General features: G+C 40.3%; 2 protein-coding genes across 10 annotated transcripts in view; one reads left to right on the forward strand and one right to left on the reverse strand.

Moving 5' to 3' along the window:
- The window catches only part of PPTC7 (protein phosphatase targeting COQ7), a 23,316-nt gene extending 17,844 nt beyond the window's left edge, over positions 1–5,472 (forward strand). For both annotated transcript variants that reach the window (XM_055795932.1, XM_027787032.2), the window contains one exon: positions 1,279–5,472. In XM_055795932.1, coding sequence (XP_055651907.1) covers positions 1,279–1,337 — 59 coding nt within the window. In that variant the 3' untranslated portion in view covers positions 1,338–5,472. The remainder of the gene's footprint in view (positions 1–1,278) is intronic.
- Positions 5,273–14,976, reverse strand: RAD9B (RAD9 checkpoint clamp component B). Of its 8 annotated transcripts, none has more exons than XM_055795924.1 (11): positions 14,892–14,976; positions 13,960–14,030; positions 12,898–13,047; positions 12,264–12,378; positions 11,211–11,310; positions 10,169–10,275; positions 8,134–8,240; positions 7,589–7,653; positions 6,884–7,006; positions 6,225–6,468; positions 5,273–5,890 (listed from the first exon to the last, which is right to left on the reverse strand). In XM_055795924.1, the coding sequence occupies exons 1-11, from the start codon at positions 14,923–14,925 to the stop codon at positions 5,762–5,764; spliced, it is 1,245 nt and encodes a 414-aa protein (XP_055651899.1). In that variant the 5' UTR covers positions 14,926–14,976; the 3' UTR covers positions 5,273–5,761. The 8 variants fall into 8 exon arrangements, with proteins under 8 accessions (XP_055651899.1, XP_055651901.1, XP_055651903.1 ...); XM_055795926.1 differs by having other exon boundaries at positions 14,921–14,955; XM_055795928.1 differs by having other exon boundaries at positions 12,898–13,872; positions 14,892–14,932.

Raw genomic sequence — 14,976 nt, forward strand, 5'->3', positions numbered from 1 at the left:
CAGCGCACCAGGTTTGGCAAGGACCCCAGCTCCTGACACAGGTCATCCCAGGCCCCGGCTGGTCGGAAGCCTCCTGTGGGAAAGCAGCTGGAACACAGAGAACACAGCACTCTGATTTTTAATTTTTTTTTTTTCCTCTAATATGTATGCTCCTGCCCCAGGAATCCTGCCTGATACAAGTTATCCAGGTTCTTGGAGAGAGAGCTGTACTTGACTTGTTCCTTGGATTCGATGGCGTGGGTGGCTTTTTCTGTTTGTTTTTTTTTGTGGTTGGTTGGGGGGGGGGGTGGGGGTGGTGTTGGGGTGTTTTTTTGGTTTGGTTTGTTTTTTTAAGGTCTTCTATTATTGATGCGTTTTAGCCAGGATTTTGCCCACCCTTCAGTGGGTTTGAGGTAATTTTGGTCAAAATTTCTGACCCTTGTACCATTAGCATCCCTGTCCTCTCTGTTGGTTCTACTTCCCGTGCTTTAGAAGGATGCTAACACCTGGCAGAGTCCAGAGTCCTATCAAACACGTTTTCTTCTTTTAATAAATAAGTATCATTCTGCTAGTAAAGATGTTCTCATTATCCCTCTGTCAGGAGGGCAGAAGTCCCTGCAGGACCCTTTAGTGTCTTTCCTCAGGGTAGAGACAATAGGTGTAAAGCTTGGGCTCCATGTTGCTGCAAAGCTCCGTCTTTCAGTGATGAAACTGCCGATCTCCCGAGCCCAGAGGGCTGCTGTGCCTTCTTGCGTAACGAAATAGCTCTTCTCCAAGCCGTTTCTCTAGGGTTTGAGTATCTTGCTCTAGCTGTTGAGGTTTGAAAAGTGACAACTAAGTGCGTTAAGTAGCTTTTGGGAATACAGTGCTGGAGAAGATGCTAAAGACGTGTATGATTTACGGTAGAAATTCCTGAGAAGATACCGGCTTTATTGCAGCTTGTGCGTAACGAAGCGTTGTCAGGGGTTTTGTACATTTGTTAAATAAACGGTCTGCTAGAAATCAGGCTTTCTGCTCTGCCGGCTAACAACAACATTCAGGATTCTGTGCTACTCCCAGTAGTTTGTGGTCTGACTACAGCTTAAAAGGGAGAGTGCTCGGTTGCTGTGCTAGGTGTCACTGCTACTTCAGCTGCCTGTTGGAAAGGAGGTGGAGGAAGCAGAGTTCTTTTGTCTACACAAAACAGGTTTTGAATATTTAAACTTATTTTCTAAAGCGCTTTGCATGGGGGGAACATCATAGATGATAAGATGACCCGCTGTGGTAGGATGAAATAATTTTACTTTTCTTGTATTACAGGGGGAAAACCAGATGACATCACCGTCCTTCTTTCTATTGTAGCCGAGTACACAGACTGATCTGCCTGGAGTGTCAGCTTCTGACTATTTCGTTCCCCCTGAGCTCCTAGCTTCACATGTACGGTTTCCTGCTGGCAGGATTGCTTTCTTCCTTTGCGGCTGCTCACAGCAGCCGGTTCTCGAGCTCGTTGCCTGTCTTGAGATGCAGCTGAAGTCCTTGTTAAGAACCACTCTTGTAGTACACTGGTCTTTGTCTGCCAGCAAGAAATGAAGAAGCTCAAGGCTTGAAGCATGTCTTTCAGAGCTTAGTCGTTGTCCTTAAAAGGGGGAGGATCAATCCCACGTTGTTACTGCATTTGAAATGTGACTTTCAAAAGAGTAGAATTGGTTTCTCATCTTTCAAACTAGATCCAATAGGTAGAACCTCTCCGCGAGGGCATATTAATCTATTTACTAGAAGCGTTCACTATTCATCAAAAGGGTATGTTACAAAACACAGTTTCATAAGCATAGTCTTGTTACAGTGATAGCTGAGGTTTCGTGTTTCTAAGCTCCAGTTTTCAGGAGGTTTATAACTGCTGTAAACATTCTGCTCTTGCCATACATGGTGTCAGCCTAGGAGCCTTTTCTAGTACGAGATTTCAAAAAACATACTTAGTTCAAGTTATATGGATGCAAATGTGTTTTGTGATTTCAGGTGCTTAACTGTGATCTTAAAAAGTTCTGCAGATCATTCGTCCATAATGGGCCTGGTATCTGGATGTTTTGGCTGTGGATAATTAATTTTATTTTTTATTTTTAAAACAAAAATTCAGTCTCAAAAAGCCGAGCTGGCCAAAGTTGAGGTCCTTTCAGCATTTTAACCCACCTCACCAGCATGGGATGATGTGGCGCAGATGCCACGGCAGGAGGTTGCACAAGGAACGCATCATCCTCAACTCTGAACGTCTTCACTTTTGGTAGATAATTCTGTCATTAACAAAACGTAATTTGTGTTAATGATTGCCATTCTCGCTTGTGTAGAACAGAATATGCTGCACCAGTTGAAGTCCAGTCGATCCTTATCTTATGCTGTGGCAGCAGCAGTAAGTACGGAAATGGAAACTATTAATGAATAATCAGCAAAACTTACATTTCAGTAACTAAAGTTTAGGGTTTTCGGAATGAACCTTAATGATGTTTACAGTTATCTAACAGCCACTTTGCAATATGACATTTCCTTTTGAATTAGAGTAGCTCACATTTGTTCCCCTTCTTCCAGCAAGCTTTCCTTTTTCTTTCCTGAGGTTCATACAAAAAGCTGATACATGTAAAGATATATATATTTTTGGTCAGTTTTTCATTAACTTTTTTGCTGGTAGAAAAGTATGTAGAAATAAATTAAAGCCATGTTTTTATATATAAAAAGTCGGGTAATGTTGCTGTTTAGGTGAGTGCAGTTAAACTTGGTCAGTAAGTAATCTTACCTGCTCTCAAAAGGAGATTTTTACTACCTGGTTTATTGTATTAAAACTGTTTAAGTTTGAGGTTACCTCAACTTGTTTAAAGAATTTTTGTGGACTTGTACTGTATATTTGCGTAACTATGTCAAGCTTTTATTTAAGGTCATTTAACATGTACCATGTACATGTCATTTTACTATATTTCAATGCATCATGCTTGTAACAGGCATTTCATTTATAATAAGTGATTAATTTGGAAGCTCTTCAGTAATTTATCTGCTATTCCTAAATTGGCATAATGTTAGCTATCTATTTTAAATCACCTTGTAATTACTTGTCAAAATGCCTTAACTACCCTAACTTGACCAAAATATTATTTTGGTGAGGGTATGGGGAGGATGATATTAATGAAGAAAAAATTTAATGAGTTTTGCGATACATGGAACAGTGAGTGGTGGATAACTTTGCACAAACTGTCAGTCCTCGTTGTTTTTTACAGTTGAACAAGCTGTACCTAGCTGTCTCGTTAGGAGGAATGTATTCACGCTGCAGTACAGGGCTTTGTTTCTAGCATTTGGGAGGGGCCTTTCCCTCTCAGATCTGGGTGTCTTTACATTTTATTCTCCAGTATTTAACTCTCACGCTTCTTGATTAGAGCAGATTTGATCAATTATTATTTCCCTTGAGCTTACCTTAAAATGATGCCCCTGTAGACCTGGGCTGTGTTGCACTCTGACCCCTTGTTCTCAGCACACTCACCCCCCCCCCCCCCCAGCACCATCCATGGGGAGCCGCATGCGGCTCAGCCAGGCGAGTACAGCAAAGGTGCTTACCCCCTGCGGGGCATCGTGCATGCTGTGCCACTGCTGGGCCGGGGTCTGGAACCCCCTGAGCGCAGAGGCTTGGGTGCAGGGCCAAGCCTCGCGCTCTCTGCTAAACCCGTTCTATCTGCAAAGCCATTTGCCTCATATCATGATTTTTTTTTTAAATAAAGAACAAATTTGGATTTTGATTTACCAGTCATGAGTTTAGCCCTCACCGGACACACCAAAGACCAGTAAAGCTTATAGCTTTTCCATCTGTTTATGAAGCAATACTGTATTATAAAGAATTGATATTTTTGTCACATGCTTGATTGTTTGGGGGTTTGGTGTTTTTGTTTTTTGGTTTTTGGTTTTTTGTGTTTTTTTTAAGATGTGCACTCTAAACATATCAAACCTGATTTCTTCCTATGAACTTAAGCTGTCTGCGCACAACAGATTTTTGGAAGAGGAAATGACAGGGCCCAGCCTATCAAAATAATTTTAAATGATGCATGAAGCAGTAACACTTCCTAGGAATTAGATTATTGTGACTCTTCACAAGAGGAACATGCAAGAAGGGTGTTCCATGAAATGGAAGCATGCGTGAGCAGAGCACGGGCTGACTTGCAGCTGCTGCAGAGGGTTGTTGTTGGTTATCAGGAGCTGGTGGTTTGGGAGCAGTGATTTGAAGGAAGAGGAGAAGGTTTTTTACACCAGTAACCACGTAACTTCATGGGACTGGCAGGAGCTGGGATTTCTGCAGCAGTGTTACCAGTTATTTGGGTAAAACAGGGCTGAGATGTGGTGAATTGGAAAAACTCTGTGGTTCCTTGCTACTTTTATGGCTATCTTTGGGAGACCTGCACCATACAGTTTCCCTCTAAATGTACTTTCTTTGTGTTTATGGAGAAGGGTTTTTTTCAGCCATACCAAAAAACAGATCTTGGGACCAGACAGTTCTGAGTGAAGGAGAAGGAAGAGGCAAAGGTCTGGCAAATAATGTGAAGGATTTTGTGGTGGAATCTCCATCTCTTGGTAGTGGACAACTTTTCTCTGGGGGGTGGGAGGTTAGGGGGAAACAACAAAACAGATTGTGTGTGTAGAAGCTGACTGTATGAAGTAGTTTCTTACAAAGATAGCTGAAATAATGAAGCAAATCTGAGTCTGTATCTAATGAGGATGCTTTTTTGTTGTTGTTAAAATGAGACTATCATCTATGCTTACCTAAGAGGCAATTATGTGAATTTCATGTCTGAGGTATAACTTATGCAGGAATAGTTCTGTAAATACATTTAAATGAATTGTAAAGATATTTAATAAATATAGTATTTATACTAAAATGTGCTTTTTAAAGTAAAGTTGACTGCAAAACCTGTCTGTTAATGCAGTGATGTCACTGGTGGCTCAGAGGTGCACAGCCACTGTAACTTGGGATGTTGGGCTTTTGTTTAGACTTTCCTACACCATTCTCAAATCTGTGTTTGAATGACACTGTAAAACTCATCTGTACCGGTCTGGAGGCTCAGTGAAATGCTAGTGCTGCAGCATTTCTGTAAAAATACCAGCTATTCCATACCAGTAATGTGTTTGGCTGTGCCAGCAGTGATGGGTTAATTTTTCTAGCATTCATTAACATTGCAACAGCAGCTTAATTTGCCTGGAGTGGTAATGCAATTTGTGTTCTCCAGTGAGAAGGTAGTGGAGAGCTGAACAGCCAGAGCAGTGTAGCTACAGAAAGCATAACACACAATTCTCAAGCTAGTCAATCATGACCTAAATTTAATTACATTGTGACAGCAGCTAACAGTTCTAGAGTGACCGGTGCTGGTGGTTAACATAAACAGTGAATAAACACTTAACCTGCACTGACAGAGCAGGAACTGCTACAACACTCAGTACAGAATTGAGTTTTGTCCTTTTCCTGTATCTGTCTTGCAAACCCCCCCCCCCGCCCCCCCAAAACAAAACCAAAAACCAGGCAAAAAAAAAAAAAAAAAGAATCCTACCATTTGCGTAGGATTTCCACTTTCTGGACTACCTGAATCGGTATTTGTGAAATGCAGTTCACCACACAACCTCAGAGTACAAATAGTTTCCATCCAGTTCTAACTTGCTGAAGAATTGCAACTACACTTCTTCCTAAAAGTAGAAACAGCTCCACGATTACCATGTCAAATACATTTTTATCTTTCAAGGCAATCCTCAAGAGCATTTTTTTGGATTCAGACACTTCATGTCACTAGAGAACTGGGGAGCATTCCATGTTGCCAAAATCCTCTTCGGTGTCACTAGCTGTTGCTAAACTGTGGAAGGTGTGACTGATGGCATCCTTCCTACAGGAAACTGCTCCAAAAAATAAGGTGTGAAACTGGAAAATGCAACATTTGTAGAAGTAAGAAACTGCATGTGATACAGAATTTCAGGGTTAATTATTTCTAAAGCTTTTGCCACTTCAAAATCTGTATCAGTCAGTAAAAAAATACACTTGCCACCTGTGAGTATTTCCAGCGCTACAGTGAGACACAGTAGTGGCATTTTTTGTCAGCTCTGCTACTGTGAAAGCCAGTTCCATTGAAACACCACGTGCAGAGCTGAGTATCAACATGTAGTAACACCCCCCCCCACACACACACACACCCCGGGCTACACTTAATGCTCAGCTGAGGTAATTCCGCTGTAAATGGGACCAGGAGCCTCCCTACCTTCTGATATTGAGACACTGTTGCCTCTCCTTCCAGCGCTGCATGGTCCTCTGCCTTGGTCATGGCTGTTCTTGTGGCTCTGGCAGTATTTTTTATCTCTCGTTTTGCCAAAGGACTTGGAGGTTTTGCTGACCCAGTGTTGGGTGTGTTTCCATTCCACTGTGGCTTTTTGGAAGCAGCTGCTGCTGCGTTGCTGCCTTTACCCATGGAGGTTTCTTCACATTTACCTGTGTGTGTCTTTGAGCTGGATTGGAGAGAGAAGGTTAGCTTAGTAACTGGCTTTTATGTGTTTTTGTTAAATGGCTTTATTTTCTGTTGATGAAAAGCATTGTGGCTTTAGAGCAGATTCTCAACAAGTATCTTCCCTTCCTACTGCAACAGAACCCCAGAGATGAAGGGAAGCAGAAGCTAGTACAGAGGGCACTCTGTAGCACCATTTTATTGCTGCCTGTGATGTTAAGACATTCCTGAACCTGCCTAGTTCACAGTTTTCCTATGAACAGGCACCAGGATGCGTACAATGCCTATGAATACCCTGCAAGAATGCGCAGATCATGTCCTTTCCATCTTAAATCTTGGCTGGAAAACATTAAGCTTCAATTTTTCATCCTCTTAAGGCCATCTGTCTCCCTTTACCCACCCCTGAAGCCCACCCTTACCTTTCCCACTGCTGTGAAAAGCCGGGAGGCTGCTGGAAAGCCGTCTCCTTTTCAGCCTCAGACAAGGTAGCCAAGATAAAGCTGGCTTCCAGCACCGTATCTTCAACGCTGAAAGCAACTGGTCTAAACACAAATATTCAAACACTAAACAGCATGTGTCATTACAGGTACTGCAGGAGAAAACACAGCTCATGCAATTCTATACATGATTAAAAAGTGCCTTTTCTGAAAAGCTGAAAATCTCATGTATTTGCTGCTGAAAAATGAGGTGGCTGCCTGTTACAGATTTAAATGCACCAATGAGCATTTATACATTGGTATCCAACATTATACTTAGTCAAATTATTGTTTTGAATATGTAACTGTTAAAATTCTATTTTAAACAGCAAATGTATTGTTTTCTTTAGACTCCTAAATAAAATCATTGCATGCATTGGACTGAGAGCCTGAAGTGTCCAGGGAACTTTATCTATAGGTGCTCATTAGTCAGCATGGCTAGCTTAGTCATGCTGATGCCTGTTAAATGCTTCATGCGTCATAACAAACTATTTAACACTGTATCGCAGATTAGAAATACAGCTTTTGGCACAAAATGAAAATCTGTTTTATTGCTCCAGTTAAATACTCATCAAGTAAGCTACAGACAAAAACCCACTGTAGGGCTGTAACTGCAGTAGCTCTAGTCAGGTGTGTTCCGATACATACTTTCCAGATACATCAAAATGGATTGACACAGGAACACTGGTAGTTTCTGAAAATGCTAGTAGTCCCTGAAAAGAAGGGATGGGCGGTTAAGCACTGTTTTAAAAACAGAAGATTAATATTAGAATCCAGGTTTATCCCAGCTGTTGTTTACTGGCAAAAAAAGGGTAAAATTCTACTGCTTCTGGAACACATTTCTTGCCTTCCCCACCTGGAGTTTTGCTAAAAAAGCTTCTGGAGGGAGAATTTCTCCGGCCACCATGCTTTCCCCAGAACAGTGTGTCTGCCCAGCAGTGAAACTACATTTTTGTTGTTTTCAAAATGTTTCCCTTGCCTTTCAAAGGCTACGGTGAGGGGCCTCCACAGTGTCCTAAAGATCCTGGGTTTTAAAGCTAGTCTTCAACCAGCTAGTGAAATACCGCTGCGGGTCAGGAGGCCTGGCAGAACAATTCCCATGGCTGTTCTGCAGGGACCTTTCTGCATTGTCCTGGTCAAGTCAGGCAAATTAATGTGAAATGTTTTATTTTCAAGACAAATTCTTACTTTACCCTCAGTTCTTTAAGGCAAAACGTCACTTCAGAATCTACTCCAACTTGAAAGTAGTCAAATTCATCTGGGTTTAGTTGTATTTCAGTTAGCATTGTCTTTGAAAAATCTATGTAAAATAACAAAAAAGTCAAGGACTCAAAAGGATTAAGTTTGAACTCAACAAAACTATGATTATAACCATGAAGTTTTTACATCAGCACCATTTGAACAAATAATTGTATTTTTATAGTAACAGTAATAAATGTTTTGCTTATCTAAATTTATTTCATAATTAAGTTAAAGAAAATCCACAATTTATTTACAATATATTATGGAGATTTAACTGGCTTTTAACAATCTTATTTTATGTTCCACTGCATGATCTAACCTGATACCTGCTGATGTTCTGGCAAATCTGCTTTGGCTACAGGCATTCATTGCAAATAGTATTACCAGCTGCTTATTGTTGCATAGATGGGAAGACAAAAATGCCACATGACTTTAACAGATTAATCATAATTGCTGACAATCAGAGGACAATGAAGGTGGACTTAGGTTCTTTGTTTTAAATTATAATCTCTTCCTGATACGTAAGTGGCAACAGGAATGGCAACAGGAAATGGGCTCTTCAGTTTCAGGTATTCAATTGTCGCTTGGCTTGTTACCATTAGACTAGCCCCTAGTTGTTACTAGGTGTGTGAAAAGAAAGTAAGAGGCTACTTCCCTGATGTGTTACAGTCTCAGAGGTATTCAGGGTAATTCTACAGCGGCCTAAAAAGCACACACCTATCCAGTTCCCTTCCAAAGCCAGGCTGCTAACAAAGTATTACAGACTATTCCCAGTCTTCTGTTCTCTGCTCAAGAGGTTTTTTTTATCTCAGCCCCCACTTGTGAAGTTCCTTAAAACTGTAGAAATAAACACTTGCAACACATGTGCCAGCTTCTGCAAGGCAAGGCCTACCGCACGCAAATGAAACAAGTCTAGGCAGAGGGTGCAATTTCTCTTTGAAAATTAACCCTGAAAGAGGAAAAACCCAAGCCATCACCAGATGATATGTTCAAAGGACATGTTTTGTTTCAGTGCATACAGAACATTTGCTGCAGGCGGTATACTGCATCACATGCTATACAACAACAATGCCTGTAATTCCTCCTTTCTCTCCTTGACTGTTTTTTTTGGTGTCTCATTCAATTTTTACCTACTATTTTTTTCACTTTCTTTCTTACAATAATCCTTGTAAGTGTATGTTTTTAAAATAACAAAATTTGTCATTCAAAATGTAAACTTTTTAGTGTCTTTCTATTTTCAGTCATTTCTTACCTGTTCCACTCCAGTTTCCACCACTTAATCCTTCTTGCTCTCCCCTGCTTCAGCCTGCTCTCAGCACAATCCCCACCCCTACGCTCTAGGCAGTCACCTTTTTCTAGGTCATTATCCTCAGCTTTGGTCATAAGTAAGTATGAAAAGCATCCCTTTATTATATGATATACAAGAACCTATACTTCAAAAACACAATTATATCTTTATAATTAGTTTGAGTCACACAACAAGAATCTAGATTGTTCTCCATCTCAGATGGAGATCTGAAAATGGCAGTGCACAGCGTTAGGCCAGCTAACATATTGTATTGCCCTTATACTAAAATACACTCTGTAATGATATCAATTCTATAATTATGATATTCAGATTTAAATAGTTCTTTTTTAAAACATAAAATTATCTCCTTTTTCCTGTCTGTTGCCATGCTTCTGCTCTTGCAGCACAGTAATTACCTCTGTTCAAGCCTACAGCAAGTGGCATAATTTATTTCAATTGGCTGCTCAGTCTGATATCTGCCACTGACACCAGAAAAATGTTATTAAAAACATACTTTCTTAAAATATATTAACACTAGAGGGTGGCAGTGTGACTTAAAATATCTCTCTGTATATTTTCTCTCTTAAAAATCTCATTCAGCCATAAAATGCATTCTCCGTTTATGTTGCGATAGTTGCTATTCCTTTAGTTCACCTTTTTCAAGTCCCAATATGGTCTCATAGTTTGAATTTCATTACCAGTGTCTTCCTCAGTGTAACTCTTGAAACAAACTTTCATCGGAGTAACTGATAAGGTTACTTCTTCTTGACTGGTCGGAAAGTGAATCATTATATCAGCCAGCAGCCTATAAAATTTCATTCAGCATTAAAATAATTCTACCTGCCACAAATTACTAGCTAGCATTTGTTACTTACATTAGAAATTAAAATTGTTACTTGGCAATACTGCTTGAAAAACTGCCTTTGAAATGTGCATCCCCTGAAGTGTGCTCTATCTTTTTGATTGATTTATATAGCAATAGGTACATAAGAAATTTAAAAATACAACTAGTAATTATGAAAGCAAATTTGTTTATATTTAATGCCTGTGTATGCTGCCAAATCAGACTTTTATATATAAATATATGCTACTTCTCTATAGGTATATATCAAAGTTTTGAGCAAACCTTGGCATCCTGTACTCTTTATTCTAAAGCTTGCAGTTTTGAAAGCCGCATCATCTTTTTATAAACACAGTGCATAGTATCTACACAGAGATATCTTTATACACCTTTGATGCTTTAATGGTTGGTTATTGTGACAACAGCTCCTGTGCACAAGAAACATTTTTAATAGAAATGCTGTCAGGAAAAGTCCAGCCTAACTGTTATTTGCCTTTGCTTGCAATGACAAGCCATACCTTGGATTCCTCCAAAGGGCTGCTTTTCAAAGCAGAACTTTGCCTTACTGCATTTTATTAAAATGTACTTTTACCACTGGATTCTTTGCCTATGAAAGCAGAGCACCACTTTATTTGTCATAGGTGGAAGTTGCTCAAAGGCCTGAATTCAAATTATACGTTACATGCCCCTCAAGGTTAGACTGAGTAGGATTAATGGCAGAATTAACCAAATTTCTTAAGTTGTGATGTGAAAATATCAAGCACTAGGACACAGGATTTAGGAATTTGCCATTTTTGACTGTGCCCTAATCAGATTTTGATAGTGTTAATGACTATGAGAGCAGTATTGCTTCTTGTATGATTTTTTTTCTTCAGAAAAACTATTTTTGCATTCATTACCTGGAGTGGACTTTAAGTATGTTCGGACACATGTGCTTTGCAAAAACAGCCTGCAACGGATCACATTCTTGAAACATCAGATTATATGTTTTTACAACACCTAAGTATAAAGGATTTGAACAAAAATCAGTGATGGGCTGTGATTTTAAATGGTTTTTTTTTCAGTTCAGAAGGTAACCAAGTGACTATCTACGTGGAAATAACTCACCCACAAATAGAAAGCTGAATTAACCTGTCATCTAAGACATCTTTCATCCCATTAGTTATGCTCCTCCAGCAGCTGAGTTTTTTAAGAATCCGCATGAAGTAAGTAAACGCCAACAAGTGCAACAAATGCAGGGGAAAAAAAGGCTTCAATATTTAACTGGTATAATACTACAAGTGGTGGTGGAATACAAAAGACAAACCCTACAGATCTCTATGTATTTCTAGATAAGCTTGAGCTAAGACAGCCTAATTGCCGTGAAACTAATTTGATACATTATCTCATTATTAGTAATAAAAGCTATAGATTTTTAATAATATAAGCAACTACCTATTACACAGCACAGCTCAGCAAGGTATGCTGATAAATGCTGATTCTGTATGAATTTTGCAGAGACTAATGCCAATGAATATACCTGGTGTTCTGCTGGACTGAGGCTGTCAGACTTGTTACTGGGTTGAAGAACTGCAAGTACTAGAAGTGGAAAGACCCAGTAAATCCTCTAGTTCAAACACTTGCCAAAATGGGATTCCCCTCCCTTTCCATAACGTATGTTTTTTCAGTATTTACTCCAGCCTAATCTAAATGTTGTAAGCAGCAGGCTGACAATTAATATATAGCATGCATTAACTCCTGAACTGAAGCATGTTTGTCTGATAAAGCCTGCTATAACTTCATTTTATCAAGGTGATGCACATGATGAATATAAGTTATGATGTGAAGAGGCCACAAGTGTTTGGCATAATGTTCCATCAATAACATTCAGTTAATAATTACACTAAATATTGTGTTGCCCTGTTGATCTAAACTGCTGTTGTTTCTGTAAAGTCACTTTACGTGTAACCTACCATGTTTGCAGAGAAGCTGAAAAGTTATGTGATGATCGTAAATATTTGTATAAATGCTGCATTTTTCTACATTCCTTTCCAGCACATTTACACACCTAAATATAGGAAGAACTGACTGGAAAAAAAAAAAAAAAAGGTAAAAATTAGTGCAGATGTTACCAAGCAATTTTGCAAATTTCCCTACAGTTTATCTCAAGCTCCTGCTTTTCTGGCTTCTCCAAATTGCTTTGTAAGCAGAATCTGAGGTGGCCAGTACTCCAGTACTTATCCTTGCTGTCCTCACCCACTATTCCAATACCTGGCCAATAGATCTGTTTGCTAAACAACTGGTCAAAGCCCTCTGGGCTCGCACAGTTTTTGAAGGTTACAGGAGAAACACTCTAGAGGCAGAAATGTGGTATTCCTTCACCCCAAGATTAAGTTGGTTCAGACTTTGGGAACCACTGGGCACAGCTCAGGAGGTACAACTTCTAAAAATAATTAAATACTAATGCTCTCTTTTGCAGAATTGCTCAGAAGTGCTTGAGTTTAGAGCCATGCATATACCTCTATGAGGCTCCTCCTATAATTTCATTTGGAATCCGGGCTAATTAGCTGCTTACAAAGCTGTGCATAACTTTCCATTAAAACGTACCTTAATTATCAATTTATATGGGTGGAATAACTGTTTCTTCTTCTGACATGGTTGAGACACAGCTGTCCAGCAGTAATGTTGAAAAAACATAGATGAGAAGAAGACATATGCATATGCTGACCTTGAAGAATTCACTGATCTTAAGGCAAGCTGGAAATACAGGTAATTCATTAACTCAAAACTACTTCATACCAAACCTTGAATAAAAGAGCCATCTCTCTGCTTCAGTACCATACCTAAACCACAAAACCTTTAAATGCATACATCTCAAAATAAATATAGATGCATTATGTGTACAAACATGTTCATGCTTAACACCTTCCCTATTACTTGTCAGAAGCCACTGGTACAACACAGGCATAGGAATCCACTCCACAGACATTTAAATGGCCCTGAAGTGTGAGTTATCTAAACACAGCTCAACTTGCATTTGAGGCATTTGAAGGACAAGAGTTTATTCTGTAGCAATTTTTCTGTACACTCATCCACATGATACGCGCAAAATGAGCAAAGACACTAATAGCACCTCAAAAATTCTTCAGGTATAAAAAGACATTATCTCCCCTTCTGATTTTCCAGCCTCCCAGCAAGTTAAGGAGAGCTGATCACTTTAAGAAACTTCTAGAGAAAACCCTGATTCTGCTGGAAATGCTGTTTGATTAGTCAGAGGTGTATTAATGGACGTATTCTTCCTGTTGAGTCATACCAGTACAAAAACATGTTGTTAAGCTTCTGATGTGGTACAAAACATAAACCTTTTGACCCATGACAACAGAAATAAAACCCTTGTTATTAATCTGGATGTCTTGGACAAGCTTCAGCATAGTTAACAAAAAATTGAAGAATACTAGGGGCAGAGTAGAAATCAATCTTCCATGATGTAATCTGCATAATTACAATTACAGAAAATATGGCATTTGTCCATATTGGAAGTGGAGAAAGCTGAGCGAGAATGTAATTCAGACTGAAGGGTACCTGCAGGAAAACATCACAATATCCAGTAACATAAATACTACACTTCCAAGAAAGATTTAAAAATTACAATAAATCAAATTCACTTACACCTTTTTCTACGGGGTCAAACCAAAATTCATCGCTAATACGTGCTATGGCATGTATTGCTCTTCCGAACACTAGCAGGCAAAGAAAACAGCGTAATATGCATTCCAAGTTAAAAAAAGTTATACTGCATTTTTTTCAGAATAATTTAAGAGGAAACATGACAAATTTCCTACATGTTCTGAAGAAAACTGATGACATGGTGGAAAACATTACTCTTTCTAGTAGCACCTTCATGTTTTTGGAAGCTGCCTCTGAGAAGGCACACCTCAGGTATCATCTGTCCCTTTGCAGCAACTGGCATGAGCTGATGACACCACAAATGAACTCAATCAAATCAGACAAAACACCACCAAAGTTAAAAATTTCATTTTGCAGATGGCAACAAGTTTGAGCTAGCGGTAAGCAGCTGGCAATCGGTAAAGATGGAGCCTTAAGAAACACAAAAGAAACCAGCAGCAGGTCTCAAACTTCGCCTCTGCCCACCCTGGCACTGGCAGCGGAGCATTCTGCACGAAATGCCGTGCAAAAGGGGGTTTCGCTGGGCCTCTGGAAGGCTAATGGCGTGCACATGGGAGCGCGCAGCTAAGACAGGGCTTCTCCACAAAGCACCACAAACCCAGCCCCCTGCTCTCTGACCTGAACAACTTCCCGAGGCTGCATGTCGCCCCGCAAAAATGCCTTTGTGCTGCGGATGAGGCAGGTCCTCAGCTGTGCTGTGGCCCCCAGTGCTTGTGCCCCACTTTGCACCGTCTCAAAGCCCCCCCGGGGAAGCCCAAGGAGGGCAGTACCAGGGTCCACAGGCTGCCAGCAGGCCAGTCACGCACCCCCATGCCGGCCCTGCCGCCCCGAGACAGCCCCGCTGTGGGGTGCCTGTTTCTCTCACATACACCCCTCTGTCCCCGGCTCGCTGTCTCCCCTGGGGCCACGGGTACCTCTGAGATGAGCCCCCCCAATAACACACTTCATGGCCGCGCCCTTCCCCTCACACGACAGCGGCAGAAAGGGCGGGACGCGCTC

Source organism: Falco peregrinus, chromosome 2 (genome assembly GCF_023634155.1).
Source record: "Falco peregrinus isolate bFalPer1 chromosome 2, bFalPer1.pri, whole genome shotgun sequence".
NCBI lineage: Eukaryota > Metazoa > Chordata > Aves > Falconiformes > Falconidae > Falco > Falco peregrinus.